Here is a 21,420-nt window from a genome sequence, read left to right as displayed (position 1 = left end):
CCAGGATGACATCCCTCCGCACGGCTGTCCTACTGGCCGCAGTTCTGGTCGGGTGGGCCACTGCCGAAATTGTTTATCCTTCGCCAAATAAGGATGAAAATGGTAAATTGACTTGATGTTTTTGACCCAACCAAATATCTAAATGTCATTATAACTGAGATGCTACGATATTTGAACAGATTGATTTTGGCTGACCAGGTTGTGGATAGTATATTTGGACAGATTGATTACGGCTGACCAGGGTGCGGATAGTATATTTGGACAGACTGATTGCGGCTGACCAGGGTGCGGATAGTATATTTGGACAGATTGATTGCGGCTGACCAGGGTGCGGATAGTATATTTGGACAGACTGATTGTGGCTGACCAGGGTGCGGATAGTATATTTGGACAGATTGATTGCGGCTGACCAGGGTGCGGATAGTATATTTGGACAGACTGATTGCGGCTGACCAGGGTGCGGATAGTATATTTGGACAGACTGATTGCGGCTGACCAGGGTGCGGATAGTATATTTGGACAGACTGATTGCGGCTGACCAGGGTGCGGATAGTATATTTGGACAGATTGATTGCAGCTGACCATGGTGCGGATAGTATATTTAGACAAGGAAAGGTTTCAAAGCAATGTGGCTGACCAGGGTGTGAATAGTATATTTGCACAAGGAAAGGTTCCAAAGTAATGTGGCTGACCAGGGTGTGTATAGTATATTTGGACAAGGAAAGGTTCCAAGGCACTGTGGCTGACCAGGGTGTGTATAGTATATTTGCACAAGGAAAGGTTCCAAAGCAATGTGGCTGACCAGGGTGTGTATAGTATATTTGGACAAGGAAAGGTTCCAAAGTAATGTAGCTGACCAGGGTGTGTATAGTATATTTGGACAAGGAAAGGTTCCAAATTAATGTGGCTGACCAGGGTGTGTATGGTATATTTGCACAAGGAAACGTTCCAGAAATGTATAAAAGGAATAACTTCTCCTTTATAGAAGGATAAGAGCAATAAAAGGGAGGATAGTAATTATGTTGACATGAAATCACTAAGTATTACTGTGGAAAGTGCATGATATGATTTTGATGTAGATAATAGGCCAGATGGAACGGTGTTTAATAGAGAAAAGCAGTGTGATCTGCGAAACGGTTTTGTGAAGTTTGAGTGTGGAGTTCATATTGGCTGATGGCTGCAGATAGTGAAGAGAAGCTGAAGAAACTAGTAAAAGCTTTAGATAAGTCTGGAACAGAGTAGGATTGAAAGGTATTTCAAACAGGTGTAAATTATAAAGGTAGATTAAATAGAGATGAAGCCAGAGGGAGCAATAGGCCTCTAAGGGTAACTTACAGGTAATAGATACAAGAAGTGAGAATATTCATGCAATATTGAAATGAATGAGTCAGTGTGTTCATGTGTATATATATATATATATATATATACATATCCTTTTCTGAGTAGTGATACCTTAACGTTTGAAAGGGTTTAGACATTACTATGATCAGCAAAAGCTCTACTAGTCAGGGCCCCTTATACTAGCTTCGTCTGCTATGAGCGATCAGGCGAAAGTCTGCCCCCGTCATCAATGAAAACTGGCCAAGCCCCAGAGATGAATAGACATGAGAGAGAGAGAGAGAGAGAGAGAGAGAGAGAGAGAGAGAGAGAGAGAGAGAGAGAGAGAGAGAGAGAGAGAGACTAACCTTTCCATCTTGTTTCCTCAGACTCAGATTTCTGGCTGGAGTTGGGAAGGAAGGAGATAGAGGAAGCTCTGGAACAGCCGAAACTCACCAACGTTGCTAAAAACGTCATTCTTTTCCTGGGTGATGGTGAGTTATTGTTTACTATTTATTACTTCATTTATACTCAATTCTTTTTAGCGAGGCAGATTTGCACCGGCTCGCAGAGGTGCACCTTTTAGCTCGGAAAAGTTTCCTGCTCGCTGATTGGTTGGACAAGATTAATCTAGCCAATCAGATAGCAGGATATTTTTCCGAGTTAAAAGGAGACCTCTGCGAGACGGTGCAAATGCGCCTCATTAAAAAAATCGAGTATAATTTGTTTATTAATTTGATTTAGATACGAAAAGTACAAATGAAATTTACTTTTGATTTTGCTTAAAGGTTTTCATCATTTGAACTTTTCGATGTTGTTTTTCGTCACTCACATTTTTCCAAAATTTTTACGTCTTTGATCTTTTGCTATTCTTTTTTTTCTTATCAATAAATTTTGTTTGTCATTTCATTCTTATCTTTATCACAATTTCCCTTTGATATCTTGACCTTAATTAATGCTTTTTATGTTTTCTTCTGGATTTTCCCTCGAGGAAAAGTTCAAACATTCCGTTGTTCAAAACCAATTAAGATTTGAACAAACGAAAGTTCCGAAACAAAACCTATATCACTGAAATACATCAACACAATAGAAATAAATTTCCAATTCAGCTTAATGTACAGTTGGACGCAGGAATTCCTAGTCCACCTCGCTCTGAGGGAAGTACACTCTCGTACTCATACACTATCTGTTAGGTAACTCGCCGCTCAGTAAGGGCCTGGCAGGGCGTACTTCCTCTGACAGAGGTGTGTCAGAAAATCTTGTGTCCAACTGTATCTCTAAGAATAAAACTTTGGTATATAATTATTGTCGCTCAAAATTATATCAACTTTTTAATCTATAAATTTAAGGTAAATCAGTATCTAGATTACTTGGTTTTATTGTTTATTAATCAAATAACCCGAAATATAATATAATGTAATATGATATAATATAATGTAACATAATGTAATATAATATAATATAATGTAATATAATATAATAGTAATTTAGATAGACGTGACTTTACCTTCTATTTCTACTATACTAGCATTGCTAATTATTATTATTATTATTATTATTATTATTATTATTATTATTATTATTATTATTATCATTGTTGTTGTAGTTGTTGTTGTTGTTGTTGTTGTTGCCCTTTAACCTACCAAAATAAAATAAAATAAATAGATAAAAAAGATTAACAATGACACCAAACCCCCCCCCCCCAAAAAAAAAAAACAGTAAATCATTTAGTTCCAGATCCAAAATGTTCGATTGATTATCTGACCTATATATTTTTTTCTTTTTTTTCAAGACTAGGTGATACAAATACCAACACGTATATGCACGTGGTGATCGTACAATAGATTATTAATGCAATATCATTTTACAGTTTCATTTATATATATATATATATATATATATATATATATATATATATATATATATATATATATATATAGATTGGTAGATAGATAGATAGATGTGTATAAATATACATTTTGATATACAGTATATATATATATATATATATATATATATACATACAATATATATATATATATATATATATATATATATATATACATACAGTATATATATATATATATATATATATATATATATGTATATATACATATATATATATATATATATATATATATATATATATATATATATGGGTATGTTTTTATGTATGTATTTTGTGTATATATACAGCATATATATACATAATTTCATTTATGTTTATATATACAAATATAAGTATATAGATAGACGGATAGATAGATAGATAGATAGATAGATAGATATATAGATAGAAAGATAGATAGATAAATGAATAAATAGCATATATACAAGTCTTTGCGTTCTTCCCGCTACATAGCTTCACCCGCGTCCCCTTAGCTCATTCCTAGAGAACTATGGCAAGAACTGCCCTCTATTATTAGCACAGTAAAAACCCCTTATCTAAATAAGAAAATGATTAAACATCTAATTGGTGTCAATCCCCTTAATCTCCTAGGTATGGGCATCACGGTAAACACAGCCGGCCGCATCCTGAAGGGGCAAAAGCAAGGTAACTCGGGTGAAGAGGGCTACCTCGTCTGGGAGAGATTTCCCAACATCGGGCTTATGAAGGTAAGGCACCGATTAAAAGTTACTCACGGTAGTAAGGTCTGACACCAGTGGAAAGGTTACTTACGGCCTAAAAGAAGGGTGCCTAGGGAAAGATTACTCTCGGTACAAAGGTCAGACACCAATGGAAAGGTTACTCAATACTTATCAATACATTCTTGTCCACTGCTCAGGCACAGCTACCAGGTAATTTAATTTTCCTTGGCATCCAGGGTCTAAGCATTCTAGATTAGAATTCTATAGTAATTGAAGAGGGCTTTAATTTTCAATTATGTCATTGACTATCTTTAAAACTTTAAATTATCATTAGTATTATCAGTTCACCAACAAATACTAATATTGAGTATTATTCCCACACAGACCTACAACCTGGACAAGCAAGTTCCAGACAGTGCAGGGACCGCCACTGCTTACCTTTCTGGAGTTAAGGCCAACTTTTACACTTTGGGTGTCAACGGAAAAGTAAAGCTGGATGATTGTGAGGCTTCCCTGATTGATGATAACAGAGTAAAGACTGTTCTGGACTGGGCACAAGATGCTGATAAGGAGACTGGTGTGTAGTGAAGTGGATATTAGTTGCTTTATAAAGTTTCGATTTAGGTATTTAGTATGAACTGAAAACAGGAGTTTGGCTTGAGCAAAGATTAGGTTAGTTTTTGTTCCTGTCATCTTCAAAATTCTTCAAAATTTACATAAAATATTTCATTAAAGTAGCATTTATTTTCTATTGATTTCCACCATAACAAAATCTAATTTATTTCGGCTTGTTCTTCCAGCTTAAAGAAAACTTTACCTTCTTTATCAGGTGTTGTGACAACAGCCCAGGTTTCTCATGCAACTCCTGGTGGCTTGTATGCAAAATCAGCCAGTCGAAAATGGCAGTGTGACACCATCATGAAGAAATATAAAGCCACCTCCGGTTGCAAGGACATTGCAAGGCAACTTGTTGAAGACGAACCTGGCAGAAACATGAAGGTAAGCAGGGGATGACTGATGCTGCAAGAAATATAAGACTTTTACCAACATAAGCTGTTTGCAGATTTTGGTCAGGTATTTTGAAGTGCAGAGATCAAGATAGGTCCCTATAAAAGGAACTATCTTGGGTGGAAAGGGGACTTGGGTGCTTATCATACATATGGTCAGTCTCTAGGTCATTATCCTTCTTGCTAGGGCTATTTTGCCTCTGCCATTCATGAAAAGCCTTTAAAACACTTTTAAAACAGTAATAACATTAAAATAGATCTTTCATATATAATCCATAAGCAGAGTCTTGTGTCAGCCTGATATTCGCTGCAAGATTAAAATTTTGAAGTTCCGCTAATTCAATTACCTCATTAGGAAGAACATTCCACATCCACAATTTGGTCAAAGCTGAAATGAACCTTCTACAATTGTGTGTAGTGTTGAGCCTCATGATGGAGAATGCATGACTTTTAGAATTAACTGCATGCCTACATTTGTATTATGAGGAGGATGAAAGACCATCAGAACACTTACTGCCAAATCCATACCTTTAATTTAGTCATAAGCGCCAAGAAGTGTTAACCTTCCTTTTCTCAGCTGGCATTGCAACTTGAAATTGCTGACTATATGTCCTGGAACACTACATTTAACAAATTACTCTCTATATGGTTCATTCCTTAGTATTAAATCAACAGAGGGAGACCGGATTTTAATGAAACTTGTCCACATCGCTCGGTGCATACTTTTCATTATGATGTGCATAAGTATTTTCCCTTGAAACCTGCAGGTGATCATGGGCGGAGGACGGCAGGAGATGGGTGCTCCACTGGAAGAGGGAGCAAAACCGAAGTGTGTAAGAAACGACGGCAGGAACCTGGTGGAAAAATGGCAGCAGGACAGGGACGCTGCGGGCAAGACCAACGCTTACGTCACCAATACCAGACAACTACGCGATTTGGACGTGGAGGATACAGAGTACATCTTGGGTGAGTTGGTCTTGCCTTCAGTGATCAATCATTGTCACTGGACCACTGTTTGCTGATGAGACACAGTACAGTTAGCATTTTCAGTGAGCCGCAGACACTTACCTATGGCTGTTATTATTTTGCTTGTTATTTCCTTACATTGCCTATAAGAAGCAACTCATATTGTGTATATACTCCACTAGGATAGCATCAGTTTGGAAATTTGGTTAGCCAATCCAGTCGATCATGGTATGTTTGACTAATGAACCACATAAATCCTTGTTTGATCAGTCTAGTTGAGCATTGGACCAAAAGGAGAGTTGTAAGCCGGATGATTTATAATAACAATTCCTTTCTTCCTCCAGGATTGTTTGGAGATCTCCACGTGCCTTACGAAGTAGACAGGAACACGACCTTGGACGGGACACCTCATATCAAAGAGATGGTGGAAGTTGCTATCAACCGTCTGAATAAACACGACAAAGGGTTCTTCTTGTTGGTAAGTTTCAAAAAGGTTTCGGTTTTTGGTGTTTTTGCAGAGTTGTACTGTTTTTTTCTCATATATTTATCTGTTTACTAATTTTGTTTTCATTTTCATCTGGTTACTATTTTTCTGTTTATTTTTCAAATGTTTTCATGTTATTCTATGGTCACTTACTTGGTCAAGTAATGACCATTTACGCTTGTTCCATACACAGCACAATAACAATAGTTATAATCTTATTCTAGATATATATGTAAAATCTATGATACTCAGTTCTTCAAACATCTATATTTAATTCTATTTTAAGAAACTAGTAATTCTGTGTCTTAAGCATGTGACTCCAGTCTTTATTTTATATTTTCTTTCCTTACCTCCTGCAAGGGGATTTAGCTTTTAGTGTTGTGTTTGTATTTAAAAAAGGATATACTGATTCCAGTAGGAAATTTGATGAAACCGCAAAAAAAAAAAAAAAAAAAAAAATTCTTAACACACTCCAGGTGACCAAGGTTCTGGCAGGCATTACTTAAGATTAATCTTGCATTACGTAATCTTCATTACTGATATCCACAACAACTTTATTATCTGGAGTTGGTCACAAAATAAATATCCACAGGTCTTTATAGAAATCTATCAATAAATCTTAAAGATATTTTATTAAAAATAATGTTGTTCACCAACTATCACTTATGATATGCAGGGTGTTTTTTATCCTAAATAGTTGAATAAAGTTTCTAAACTACTTTTATTATTGAGTTTAGCAATGCCTGATCACAATCCTTGCTATAACCAGTCTACAAGGGAATAAACTGTTAACTTTTAAAGTATGTCACCGTCTTACATTCTAGTCTTACACTGTGATTCTCAAATCTATTCCTATTAACGTCAGACGTTTTCGTACATTAGAATATTTCACCTTTCTTCCATTTCACTTATTTGGGGTCTTGCATTATAAGGCTTATCTCTTTACCTTGTAGTAGGTATGTAAGAATACTACCACCGTATATCCTGCGTGTCATAGAAAGCGACTGAAAGGACAGCTGCTGCCTTGTAGTCTTGCTTTCTAGCAAAAGACTAGGTCCAGTGCTAATAACTGTGGAAACTCCTACCTTGCAATTGGACTATTTAGTCAAAGGTTACGCCCACCGCCAATGTCTGTGGTTGATGACTGCAAGGGCATGAGGTTGTTAAAACCTTCTGCCAAATTATAAATCATGCCTGATGCTGCTATGAGAGAGTGCATCAGGCAGCCGACCCTTTAATGTAGGGATAACGGTGGGGAAAAAAAAAGAATATAAGGCTTACCTCTCCTTAACTAGAGTAAATCCTGAACTTACTTACATACATACATATACCAAGGCACTTCCCCCCATTTTGGGGGGTAGCCGACATCAACAAATGAAACAAAACAAAAAGGGGACCTCTACTCTCTACGTTCCTCCAGCCAAACCAGGGACTCAGCCGAGTTCAGCTGGTACTGCTAGGGTGCCACAGCCCAGCCTCCCACATTATCCACCACAGATGAAGCTTCATAATGCTGAATCCCCTACTGCTGCTACCTCCGCGGTCATCTAAGGCACCGGAGGAAGCAGCAGGGCCAGCGGAACTGCGTCACTATCTTACTTACTTACTTACTGGTTTATTATCATGATTATTACCGTTGTTTAACAACAGAATTTATCTTGACAACATTTTCTGCTCTCACACAACAACAATTAACTTTCCAGGTTGAAGGAGGAAGGATCGATCACGGCTTGCACTACGGCATGCCGAAGAGGGCTTTGGAGGAACTCGTGGCCTTTGAGGAAGCAGTGGAAAGGGCTTTGGAACTGGTCAACCTAGAAGAAACTCTGATCATCGTCACAGCTGATCACTCACACGTCATGACAATAAATGGCTATCCAAATAGAGGCAACAACATCCTAGGTAGGATAGTCCATAGTTGCTACAATAGTAATAGGTAGAGAAGATGTCTGTTTATAGTAGTGGCAATGGGGAAGGTGTCAATTTCTGGTATTGTTAGCAAGAAAAATGGCTGAGTACTGTAGTAGAAGACTTTCTTATTCCATCAGTCATGCAACAGTGACGATTTAACAGTAGATGAACAATACGTGATATGAAACATTAAATACTATGAACGAACAAGGTAAAATGACAAGTCTCCCAACAGCCTCCAAGGCTAAAGCTTACCATTACTAATAGATCTACTTAGATGAGGATATGAGTAATTCAGATTAAAGCTAATTCATTTCTAGAGTTGTTAATAATGGAATATGCAATCTTTTGCAGGCCTGGTTGAAACCAGTGATGACGTCTCGGACGGGCTTCCCTTCACAACTCTGATGTTTACCAATGGTCACGGGTACAACTTCACATGGGACGGTCATGGTGTAAGTCTTGTTATAAGTTTAATCATAGTTTTACTATTAGTATAATTCAAGATTTTAATTCCGCTTGGATAAGCTTTACTCCAAAGGGAGAAGTTTGTACTATACTGAATTCCTGATTCGAATACCCAATTTTACTGTGGTTACTTATCCTAGCTTTTCCCTGCAAAGGTGCATGGACATGGTACACTTAAGGGTCTTTACCATGTCCCTTGAGCTCCCTAGCTGCACTGATATGTTTGCCCTTTTGTTTTACCTTTAATCCCAGTACCTTTCTTCCATCTTCCTGACCAATCTTTAAACTTAAACGCTTAATGCAGATGAGAGGATTACTGTACCGGTTGTCCCTCATGACGATTGGCCTACCTTGCCCCAGTACAAGGCTATATGGCTCAATCTTTATAAATCAATAACTTATAGTTGCCACAGAGATTCCGGGAAGAATAAGCCCCACCCCCTGATGATGCCATAACCAATCATATTGTCTCTTGCGTTAACATCTTCAAATTTGTAAAGGGATGCATTGTATCCGCTGCTAACGTGGGAGACGTGATTGGCTATGATGTCATCGGGGGTGGGGCTTATTTCGTACAGAATCTCTGCAGTGACTATGGGTCTTCATAACCTTAAAGTCCTCACCTTTTGGGGGAAACCCCCTGGACTCTTCATAAATCTATAACTTAATTTTATAAAACCTTAGTGTCCTCACATATGGGGCTGAAGCTCCTGGACCCTTCACTATACCTTTGCAGCCCCTTTACCAGTTACGTGACTGATATCTATATCATTTTCATTACTCGACAGGTGACAAGGCGCAACCTGACAGGAATCGATACATCCGACAAGAACTTCGAACCTTTGGCTGCTGTGCCCACATACGAAGGCTCCGAAACTCACGGAGGGGAAGATGTGGCTGCTTTCGCCCTAGGTAATATTTCCATATTTATAATTCTTATTGTCAGATTAGTTTTATTCATATAAGGTGCTTGACAGGGCACACCGTGGGAAGTAGCCTACTGTATATTTTGCATTGCTGGGTGATTCCATTTTACTTCCTCGCACTTCGTTTGATCTCCCACTACCCAGCTGTCCAACTACTCTAACTTAACCTTCTTTCATTCAGTAAGAACTCACATCCTTCCAGGTCCAATGGCTCACCTATTCCATCGAGTTCACGAGCAAACCCACGTAGCGCACGTCATGGGCTACGCCGCCTGCATCGGCCCTTATGACGACTGCGACCGTCCAGTGAGGGTTCCCGCCAACGTCTACGAAACAATCAGGGACCAGAATAGAGAGAAACGGAAAGGTATGTCGTCTGCCACAGCGAACGGTGCCAGCTTTGTCGTTATGACATTGGCGGCAGTAATTCAAGTCGTGAGAGGTGCCATTTACTGCTAGATGAGTAACGTGGCTGCCAACATTCTTGCCAAGAGAGCTTTAGTAGGCTAAGGATATTTATAATAATATTATCTTCCATGCGTTGGTGAGGTGACGCTGAGTTAGATTTTCAATGCTTGGTGGAACTTTTTATGATTTCCTATACTGGAATTAGATTCATTGCCAAAAGCAATGATCTATGAGTGCAGTGTCAGTTACACAAAAAGGTTTAAAATAGATTTTATGTATTCTATAGTTTATCTAAACCCTTTTACTTAAAATAATAAATTTATTTTATCTGAAATATCCAGTTAATATTATTAGTATACTATGATATTCAGTTGAACTCTTTTGATATAAAGAGTTTCTAAGGTCAACGGGGTATTTCAATTGTATTTACAGTTTTTTATAACATCTTTGTAGATCTCAATCTCATACCAATTCTATATAGTTTAATTTAAATAAACTACCTATTAGGAATAAGACTTATAGACTATTTTTTATAGAATGCATTGTAATTGTACATTTCAATGTAATGTGATATATTTAATTCTAAATTTATGTTCTTTGATAAGTGTCGAACATTTTATTTAAAAAAAAAAAAACATTGTTCCTTTCAAGTAGAAAATTGAAACTAATAACATAAACATGTAAATTGACATTTTATCTTAAAAATTATTTTGTTTGTACATTTTAATATGAATAAAATCTTTTCAAGATTTTATTTCTTTCTATAGATTTTTAGAACTCGCCGAAATATCTTTTATGTAGTTTAGCTGTCAATTTTATATAATCAATTTTCTATTTATTTGTCCTTAAAACATTTTATTAAGACGTCCCATTTTTTAATAATGTATTCTTATTATATTATTATAAAAGCCACTTAAATATCAATAGGGTAAACTTGTATTTTTGTATTTATTGAAGGAGAAAATGAAAATACAGTTTCGATAACTGTCTCACGATTTGTAATAATATTCTATGATATATTGTAAATATTAAAAATAACGACATTTTCAATGTACTTTATCTTTCATTTCCCTATATGATGCTATTTTTCTTCTGTATTATTATTATTATTATTATTATTATTATTACTAGTAGTAGTAGTAGTAGTAGTAGTAGTAGTAGTAGTAGTACATACATATACCAAGGCACTTCCCCCAATTTTGGGAGGTAGCCGACATCAACAAATGAAACAAAACAAAAAGGGGACCTCTGCTCTCTACGTTCCTCCCAGCCTGGCTGGGAGGAACGTCCTGCTGCTTCCTCCGGTGCCTTAGATGACCGCGGAGGTAGCAGCAGTAGGGGATTCAGCATTATGAAGCTTCATCTGTGGTGGATAACGGGGGAGGGTGGGCTGTGGCACCCTAGCAGTACCAGCTGAACTCGGTTGAGTCCCTTGTCAGGTTGGGAGTAGTAATAGTAGTAGTAGTATTTTCTATCATTAGGCAAGTTATCATCCATGGCCTTAATATGGAAATCAACCTGGCACTGAAATTACCACAGACTTAAGGAATAAAATATTGATGATAAATAAAAAAAAATACAATTATATTTACTAAGATAAATACCAATACAGCTTGCCAAGAAACGAGATACATATCAACCTGTTCAACAAAAACAAAAAAGTGTTTGCATTAGATTAGGACTTCAGAAGCCCCACTTAACGCCATATTAAGACACACCCTAAGTTCACCTCCAGGTAGAGCCACATATCAAAATACTGGTGTGGAAATCCTCAGGTGGTAGAGTCTCGTGGTGTCAAAGACCAGAGGTTATAGCCTCCTGGTGGGGAGGTTCCCAAGTTCTAGAGACTCCTGCTATGAAAGCTCCCAGGCTGTAGAGCCTCCTGTTATTGAAGCTCCAGGTTGTAGCCTTGTAGAGTCTGCTGCTATGGAAGCTTACAGGTTCTAGAGTCTCCTGCTATGGAAGCTTCCAGACTCTAGTATCTTGCTATGGAAGCTCCTAGGCTGTAGAGCCTCCTGTTATGGAAGCTCCAGGTTGTAGAGTCTCCTGCTATGGAAGCTTCTAGGTTCTAGAGTCTCCTGCTATGGAAGCTTCCAGATTCTAGTATCTTGCTATGGAAGCTCCTAGGCTGTAGAGCCTCCTGCTAATGAAACTCCCAGGTTGTAGAGTCTCTTGTTATGGAAGCTCCCAGGCTGTAGTGTGTCCTGCTAATGAAGCTCCCGGGTTGTAGAGCCTCCTTCTATGAAAGCTCCCAAGCTGTATCGTGTCCTGCCATGGAAGCTCCCAGGTTATAGAGTACCTTGTTATGGAAGCTCCCAGGTTGTAGAGTCTCCTGCTATGGAAGCTCCAAGGTTGTAGAGGCTCCTGCTATGGAAGCTCCCAGGTTCTTGAGTCTCCTGCTATGAAAGCTCCCAGGCTGTAGTGTGTCCTGCTAATGAAGCTCCAAGGTTGTAGAGCCTCCTGCTATGAAAGCTCCCAAGCTGTATCGTGTCCTGGGCCCAGGTTGTAGAGTACCTTGTTATGGAAGCTCCCAGGTTGTAGAGTATCTTGCTATGGAAGCTCCCAGGTTGTAGAGTATCTTGCTATGGAAGCCCTCAGGTTCTAGAGTATCTTGCCATGGAAGCCCCCAGGTTCTAGAGTATCTTGCCATGGAAGGTCCCAGGTTGTAGAGTATCTTGCTATGGAAGCCCCCAGGTTCTAGAGTATCTTGCCATGGAAGCCCCCAGGTTCTAGAGTATCTTGCCATGGAAGCTCCCAGGTTGTAGAGTATCTTGCTATGGAAGCCCCCAGGTTCTAGAGTATCTTGCCATGGAAGCCCCCAGGTTCTAGAGTATCTTGCCATGGAAGCTCCCAGGTTGTAGAGTATCTTGCTATGGAAGCCCCCAGGTTGTAGAGTATCTTGCCATGGAAGCCCCCAGGTTCTAGAGTACCTTGCCATGGAAGCCCCCAGGTTCTAGAGTATCTTGCCATGGAAGCCCCCAGGTTCTAGAGTATCTTGCCATGGAAGGTCCCAGGTTGTAGAGTATCTTGCTATGGAAGCCCTCAGGTTCTAGAGTATCTTGCCATGGAAGCCCCCAGGTTCTAGAGTATCTTGCCATGGAAGCCCCCATGTTCTAGAGTATCTTGCCATGGAAGCCCCCAGGTTCTAGAGTATCTTGCTATGGAAGCCCCCAGGTTGTAGAGCCTCCTGCTATTAAAGCTCCTAGGATTTAGTTTCCTGCTATGAAAGCTCCCAGGCTGTAGTGTCTCCAGCTATGGAAGCTCACAGGTTGTAGCGTCTCCTGGGCTGCTACCTACATTACCCACTCCTAAATCCAGTCCTGATTTCACCGATTCTACAATTTGATTAGAAAGATCATGCCACAATTTGGAAACAATCAGAATGAAACTTCAGGATTATTTTGTGGTATTGAGCCTTTGAAAATAAAAAGGTAGGATTTTTAGATTGAACTGCATACCTAATACTAGTGAAGGACGGTACAGTCTGGAATGAGATGTAAATTCAAAAGATGGTCGGAATTATGAAAGAAAAAGTGCATGCAACATATACGACAAATAGTTGATTGATAGCGCCAGATCTTACACGTTCTCTTCCACACTCCAAAAATCAGATCCCAGGACCTTTCGTTGGTGAGATGAGAGTCTTAACCAGTGGCTATAGATCAAAGAGACTTTTTTCATCATCAGAGTTCAGCTCTGAGAGATGCTGCAATGTTGTCATCTCTCTCTCTCTCTCTCTCTCTCTCTCTCTCTCTCTCTCTCTCTCTCTCTCTCTCTCTCTCTCTCTCTCTCTCTCTCTCTCTCTCATGAGAGGAAGACCTTAGCAAGGATTTAAGAATTATCGAAGAACGGACTGTTGATTTCATAAGGAGTTTAATGAACAAAGAGACTCAGGAGTTAATGGGAATTCTAAGGGAATGTTACATTACATTAGTGAAAGTGTAACTGAGGGACTTTTCAGGATCTGCATGTTGTGTCTGTAAGAAAAAATTTTACAAACGAAGGTAATAAAGATAATTATAAGAATTATAGGCCATAGCATTACTTGGTATACAGGTGGAGTGTAAAATAAATAAGCGATGATAGTTTTGGCATCATATAACCCTTAATCCTGTTCATATCGTGTCTCACGTCATTTTTAAAGTTACCGCTTCCACTCTCGCATACGAAGCTAGCATATAGAAAACGCTAAACTCCGTTGAGGTATGCTTTTCTTCTAAGTAATAATTACCGTAATTAATAATAATCCTCTGAAATTGACTTTATTCACATTTAAAATACCCAAAGAGAGTTTTGAAATCGAATTATGATATGTAATTCAATATTAATGTACAATATAGTATAAAATACTAATTTCTACACATTTATGTACGCTAACTATAGACGCTCGCTTGATGCGCTCGACTTCACAATCAAAACAAACTCGATCTGAAAGTGGTTATTCACAACTTTGTTCAAAATGTGTTTATTTGAGCAGATCAAGAACTTGCACGATAATGGATTGCACTCAAACCTCATTGCTTTGGTAAGATATAATAATTTAAGAGCCCTTTTCTTAGCTTCTCCTAGTATTAAAGGGAAGGATACCGTATTCGAAATAGTCGTTGTGTATGCTAAAGTAACCTCCATATCTAAACCAGTTTACGTGGAAAGATATATTTCTATAATAAAACAGTGTATTCTGGGATGAAATTATATTTGTAGGAGCCTTTATATATCAGCGGCCAGTTCTTACCGCGTTGATTAAAGATGGACAAAAACTAGTAAAAACTACCCCCTAACTTAACCTACAAGCGATGTCCTTAGCTACTTACCTAACGAGGCACTAACGCTCGTCTCCGACTACATTTACACTGCCGTATTCAAAGTTAGCCGTAATAATACATACATGTGGCCCCTATCATACATACACCCTATATTTGCGTAGAAACCTGTTGGTGTATGCATGATAGCGGCCACCTGTATAAATGATGACGGCCGACTAAGAATACGACAGTGTAAGGGCGGTCGTAAGTGGGTGTTAGACCCCCCTGTTAGGCAAGTACACGGCTTGTGGTTAGGTTAGGGGGGTAATTTTAGATTAGTTGGTGTCCATTCTTAATGCATGCGGAAGGATCTGGCTGCTGATATGCTAAGACTCCAAAACCTGAACTCTAGTCTCCGATTGTAGATCGGTGCACATGTGCTCGATAAGGCTTAAGAAGAAAGGCTCCTATTATCAACCCTATGCTATAAAATCGGTCCGTTTAAGGGGGGTTGCAGATGGTTGTTACACCCCCCCCCCTTGTTAATTATGCAGTTAAGGGCATGGATTGTAGGTTAGGTTGAGGAAGTTTAATTTAGATGGTGTTCAATTACGTATTCCTGTCCATCGTTATACAAAGGCTCCGATTATAAATTGTTCCTGGTGTATTATAGTTACTTTGATGAAAAATATCACAGAAATCCTTATATTTCAAATTTTGGACTTTTTTTAAATTCTAGAGGTTACGACAGAAAAATGATAGTTTAAAAAGGAATCAAACACAAGGTTATGACCTGACCTAAGGTTCACTGCCTTATCTTATGTATTGCAGGTAGCAGGAGGTGAACATTGTTTGATGTTTCTACCTGCCTGCATGCAGTACCTGCTGAACAGAAAAATTCTTTGGAATGCCAGGGAAGTCTTACTCCCCTGACATCTGGGCACGGGGACGTCTACCTGTCATCGAGGTATCTGAGGACAGTGCCCTTACTATTACTTGTCTGATCCAAGAGGAGATCGAGTTCTTTGTGATTCACCTCTTGGTCTTCCCCCGTGCTGACTAACAGTTTGATGCTCCGGGGTCGAGTTCTCATCCTTATGAGATATAACCTCATCGTCTTAACAGGGCATACAGTCGATCAGTATCGTCTGTTACCGATCAGTGACTCCCAATCCGAAAGGCCCCAAATCTAGTTCGCTAAGGATGGATTTTGATTTTGCAACAAACTCAGGGGTGAAGCTGAATGTGACTTGCCCCCCATCCCCCTGAATGGGTGATGTCATATGGAAGACCTTATAGCTTGCTGACTCTTCCTGGAGAAGTCAGGGCCAAAAGAAAACTGTCTTTTAAATGGAAGTCCTTATCCAAGGCTTAACGTAGAGGCTCATAAGGGACTCCTTTCCGTGAATGTAAGACCCTGACAACGTTCCAAGGAGCTGGTCTAACTTTTGACTGAGGGCAGGAACGCTCGAAGTTCCGTATGAGGAGTGAAAATTCTGTCAAGGAGGAAATGTTAGCTCAATTCAGTTCGAAGACCGTGTTCAAGGCTGAATGAAAGCCTGTCCCCACTGACACCAAGTGAGTTTTTCCCCCCCGAGGAACAGTAAAAACTCCGCTACTGCTGTAATACAGGTCAAACTCAATCAAGTACTCTCTATGAGGTTTGTGGTAGGACTAAAGGGCAAAGGGTGTAATTTACTGTGTAATACATCATCTTTTGACTTGTGGAATCTATACAGATGCCATTGTTCACAATTTCCTTTACGTTAAAATGAAATGATTTTCAAAATTTACGATAACATAAGGAATACTGCATTTTTTGTAAGGAACAATGTTTTTGGTTTATTGAGGTACTTATACTAATTACCCTGTAACTATAAAAGTAAGAGGAATTTTTGACAAAATATTTCATATACGCATTCTCCATTGCCATACGACGCTCATTAAATTTTTTCAGGATTTTGTGTTTTACTTCCTATACCGCCATATGTTGGCATTCGGCCGGCCCCCTTAAAGACAGTTCTCCTTCTCGCTTTGGCCTTGGCCAAGAAAGTAAGTAAACTTTATGGTCTTTCTTACGATGTCTTCCTTTCAAGGGGATTGGGAGAGGTAATGCCTGACTTCGTCTCTGAGTTTATTGCCAAGACTCAAAATCTGGGTGTTGCGGATTCTGGATTCAGACCCTTCCGGATTGAGAGTCTCTGTAATGTAACTGATGACTTAGATCAATTGCTAGTTTGTCCAGTGAGGGCCTTGAGGTGCTCTTTAAAAGAATTGCAGGAGCTTGCCTCAGAGTGAGAGCAGTCTTTGTTACCACGGGGTAGGTCAAGAGAAGGATCACCAGAAAACACGATCTCAGCGTGGATTTGCAAAGTCATAGACTGGTTCTTGAATCCTAATCTTTCTCTGCAGACGAGGAGACCTAGAGCTCCCGATGTTAGGGGTATTGGTACGTCCTTATCGTTTAAGGAGAACTACTGTGGCGCAGGCCCTTCAAGTGGGTGTGGAAGCGTCAAACAACCTTCACTGCCTACAATCTGTATACGTGACCCACAGGAACATGGAGACGTTCTCCATCAGTCTTATGGTGGTTGCACAGCATGTGGTTTAAACACCTTGACCTCCTTGATGGACAAGTAGCAGATGGTTGAGGGCAGAGGTCACCCTGGATTAAGTCTGGGGTAAATAATAAGAATGACGGGCTCTTTCTTTTATCTTCCCCTCTTTTGGGGAACAGAACCTATTGTACTCTGCAAGCTGGCCTCCTCTGTTTGCAGGTAAAAATCATTTTCCTTGTGTAACCTGGTGCTGTTTGTTAATATATATTTGTCGTAACCCCATACCCTTGGCGAGGTGGGATTGGGTAACGTCTATGGTTGGTTCAAAGAATCCTATGATTCCTGAGAATTCTTAATTAGGCAAGTCACACAATCACACAGATTGCTTAGGCTGCTAAAGCGTGCTGTTGCACAGAGTTTTAGCGAGGGTGTCAGGGTGTTTATCCTTATGAGTGCATGCCACAGGGAATCCCTCGTTAAAAACCAGCCAGTTGGTTAGGACTTCCACCCAGCTTAGTTGTGAGTCTTCCCTAGTAAAGAGTGAAAATGTTTATATTTAGTGATGGAATAAATGAAAAAATGTAAAATAATTTTTATTTTTCCTGTTGATACAAGCCTTGAGCACTTTATACAAGTGCAGGTTCTCCCTGCAATTGAAAGTGACGAAACAACACCGGTGGGTGGTTGAGCAGGTTAGCTGATACTTCCCCCCTAACTAGCGGTGGCGTAGTTACACCTTGCTAAAAGTCCTATGGCTAGTCTTTGAGCTTTGCTGAAAGTATATTGCCTAATAAAGAGCTCAAGGTTTGTATCATTAGGAAAATACAAATGACTTTAAATTTGTCATTTTTATGTTGAGCAGACTGACATAAGTCTTTTTACAGGTTATATATGAAAGATCTGTTTTAATGTTGTTAGTGTTCTTAAAATATTTTTTTTTGATAGAGCTTAAGTTTTTTATCATTAGGAAAATACAAATTACTTTTAATTTTTAATTTTGATGTTGTACATACTGACATAAGTCTCTTTTTATAGGTTTTATATGAAAGATCTATTTTAGTGTTGTTACTGCTCTTAAGATATCCTATTTTCATTGTTCATTACTTCTCATATAATTTCCTTGTTTCCATTTCTCAGTGGACTATCTTTCCATGTTGGAGCCCTTGGGCTTATAGCATCCGGGTTTTCCAACTAGGGTTGTAACTTAGTTAGTAATAAGAAGGACAACAGCAACAATAATACCGATCTCTGCATAGCCCGTTGTTTGTTTTTTTTTTCCCCACCATGTTTGGGACACAGGCTCTTAATTTCCATGATGAGGAAAGATAGCGTCACGTTTTCCCCCAACCCTCGTTCACTCACTGACATTTTCATGGAAATATTCCTAAATAGAAATGCAGATTTTGATGAGGAAAGATAAGCGTCACATTTTCCCCCAACCCTCATTCACTCACTGACATTTTCATGGAAATATTCCTAAATAGAAATGCAGATTTTTTTATATCTAAGAATAGAAAGTAGCAAAACAAAATATGTTTACAGATGTTTGTAGAAAAAGTTCTGAAGGTTACATAGTGGTAATTGTTGGAAATTCATTAATCAATTTATTTTTTGGCTTTTTATATTTTTGCTCTGTCATCTTCTCAAGTAAAGGACATTGCAAATAAATGAGAATTTACTGTACTGTAGTGTATAATAATGACTATGTCAAACTTGTCAGGCGGGGAAGAACGTAGGGAGTAGAGGTCCCCTTTTTGTTTTGTTTCATTTGTTGATGTCGGCTACCCCCCAAAATTGGGGGAAGTGCCTTGGTGTATGTATGTACAGTATGTATGTCAAACTTTACCCATATCCTCGCAATATTGATCTTTGATATAAAAACATTCTTTTGGGCCAACCCTTTCAAAGTGTAGAAATTTGGGCAAGTGATTTTATTACCGTCTCCTGTATTGATGACAATTTCCTCATTTCTCTAATCTTAGTTTCTTTTCTCTTTGATACTTCAGGGCAGTCTGGTTCTCTCGGTGGCCGAGAACCAGATGGGAAACGTGTTGGAACCGGCCGCTCGTTACCAAACGTGGGTGTACATGGCGCAGTCCCTCCAGAGCCAGGGTGAACATAGGCGTGCTGAGGCAACGTTCAAGGAAGCCCTCCAGTATGCAAAGGCGGCAGCAAAGACCAAAGCGGCAAAGACTTCAGACATGTTCAAAGAAGGAGTTACGGAAATAGGTATGTACAGCCAGTGTCTTTCATAACACGGGATTACTTTAAGCCAGTTGCATTACAGATTGCACCTACATAAGAACAAGGTACAGTATCTGTTTCGATTTAATATACAGTACTGTACGTACTTTGTTAATTTGTTCTCTTCAGAAATAAATAACTGAAGAGAACAAATTAACAATAAACCATTCTAAAAAAAAGTAATGTCAAAAGAGATATGTCATATATAAACTATTAACAACGTCAAAAACAAATATGTCATATAGTTTATATATGACATATTTGTTTTTGACGTTGTTAATAATTTATATATGACATATCTCTTTTGACATTACTTTTTTTAGAATGGTTTATTGTTAATTTGTTCTCTTCAGTTAATTATTTCCTTATTTCCTTTTCTCACTGGGCTATTTTTCCCTATTGGAGCCCTTGGGCTTATAGCATCTTGCTTTTCCAATTAATAGAGATTTAGCTAGAATTAGTGCATGGTGCAAATTATGGGGTATGAAGTTGAATCCTAACAAAACTCAAAGTATGATTGTAAGTAGGTCAAGGACGGTGGTTCGTCAACATCCGGATCTCAGTATTGATAATGTTTCTTTAAATATGTATGACTCTTTCAAAATTTTAGGTGTGATTCTTGACAGTAAATTTACTTTTGAGAAACATATAAGGTCTGTGTCTTCTTCAATTGCACAAAAAATAGGCTTATTGAGAAAGTCTTTCAAGATTTTCGGTGATCAATCTATTCTGAAGAAGTGTTTTAATTCTTTCATTCTACCTTGTTTTGAGTATTGTTCTCCTGTTTGGTCTTCAGCTGCTGATTCTCATCTTAATTTGTTGGACAGAAACTTACGGTCTATTAAATTTCTTATTCCTGATCTAGATATTAATCTCTGGCACCGTCGTTCAATTAGTTCATTATGCATGTTGCATAAGATTTTTCATAACTCTGACCATCCTTTACATTCAGATATCCCTGGACAATTCTATCCTGTTCGTAATACTAGGCAGGCAGTTAATTCTAATAGCCAGGCCTTCTCCATCACGAGACTCAATACTACGCAGTACTCTAGAAGTTTTATTCCAGCTGTTACCAAGTTGTGGAATGATCTTCCTAATGGGGTGGTTGAATCAGTAGAACTTCAAAAGTTCAAAGTTGGAGCAAATGCTTTTTTGTTGACCAGGCGGACATGAGTCTTTTTATAGTTTATTTATGACATATTTGTTTTTGATGCTGTTAATAGTTTATATATGACATATCTGTTTTGACGTTGTTACTGTTTTTAGAATGATTTATTGTTAATTTGTTCTCTTCATTTATTTATTTCCTTATTTCCTTTCCTCACTGGGCTATTTTTCCCTGTTGGAGCCCCTGGGCTTATAGCATCTTGCTTTTCCAACTAGGGTTGTAGCTTGGATAGTAATAATAATAATAATAATTAGGGTTGTAGCTTGGATAGTAATAATAATAATAATAATAATACTCCGAACTTTCTTCTTAGGAGATCTGGGCATCTACCTGGTCACAACCGGAAAATTCCAATAGCTCTTCCCACTCACCCCAAGCATCGTGCATCTGGCAGGTTCTAGCATTCCCTACCCGTCGGATGAATACATACGCCCAAGTCAGGTGGTGGTTGAGTTTTATTTTTGTCATGAGAACTGAAATAAGGAAGGATAACGACCAGGTAGGGCATGCTGGGCCCTGCCAGATGCACAATGTTTTAGGAAACTGGGAAGGCTTATCGGAATTTTCTGGTCGTGACTGGTTAGAAACCCAAATCTCCTAAAAAGGAAGTTCGTTGTTAGTATAGG

The 21,420-nt window shown here is 38.7% G+C and overlaps 2 protein-coding genes across 2 annotated transcripts in view; both read left to right on the top strand.

Annotated features, from left to right (window-relative positions):
- LOC137658391 (alkaline phosphatase-like) overlaps window positions 1-11,130 on the top strand; it is a 17,236-nt gene extending 6,106 nt beyond the window's left edge. The window contains exons 2-12 of the mRNA XM_068393071.1: window positions 1-102; window positions 1,707-1,811; window positions 3,818-3,933; window positions 4,291-4,483; window positions 4,736-4,905; window positions 5,681-5,879; window positions 6,224-6,357; window positions 8,067-8,265; window positions 8,629-8,729; window positions 9,531-9,654; window positions 9,871-11,130. The exon at window positions 1-102 is cut by the window's left edge and continues 47 nt beyond it. Coding sequence (XP_068249172.1) covers window positions 6-102; window positions 1,707-1,811; window positions 3,818-3,933; window positions 4,291-4,483; window positions 4,736-4,905; window positions 5,681-5,879; window positions 6,224-6,357; window positions 8,067-8,265; window positions 8,629-8,729; window positions 9,531-9,654; window positions 9,871-10,127 — 1,695 coding nt within the window. The 5' untranslated portion in view covers window positions 1-5 and the 3' untranslated portion in view covers window positions 10,128-11,130. The remainder of the gene's footprint in view (window positions 103-1,706; window positions 1,812-3,817; window positions 3,934-4,290; window positions 4,484-4,735; window positions 4,906-5,680; window positions 5,880-6,223; window positions 6,358-8,066; window positions 8,266-8,628; window positions 8,730-9,530; window positions 9,655-9,870) is intronic.
- A 3,336-nt stretch (window positions 11,131-14,466) lies between these two features.
- APC7 (anaphase-promoting complex subunit 7) overlaps window positions 14,467-21,420 on the top strand; it is a 42,450-nt gene continuing 35,496 nt past the window's right edge. Inside the window, exons 1-2 of the mRNA XM_068393070.1 lie at window positions 14,467-14,601; window positions 19,386-19,608. Coding sequence (XP_068249171.1) covers window positions 14,536-14,601; window positions 19,386-19,608 — 289 coding nt within the window. The 5' untranslated portion in view covers window positions 14,467-14,535. The remainder of the gene's footprint in view (window positions 14,602-19,385; window positions 19,609-21,420) is intronic.

The sequence above is a fragment of the Palaemon carinicauda genome, chromosome 19 (assembly GCF_036898095.1).
Source record: "Palaemon carinicauda isolate YSFRI2023 chromosome 19, ASM3689809v2, whole genome shotgun sequence".
NCBI lineage: Eukaryota > Metazoa > Arthropoda > Malacostraca > Decapoda > Palaemonidae > Palaemon > Palaemon carinicauda.
This window is presented reverse-complemented; position numbering and strand designations above follow the sequence as displayed.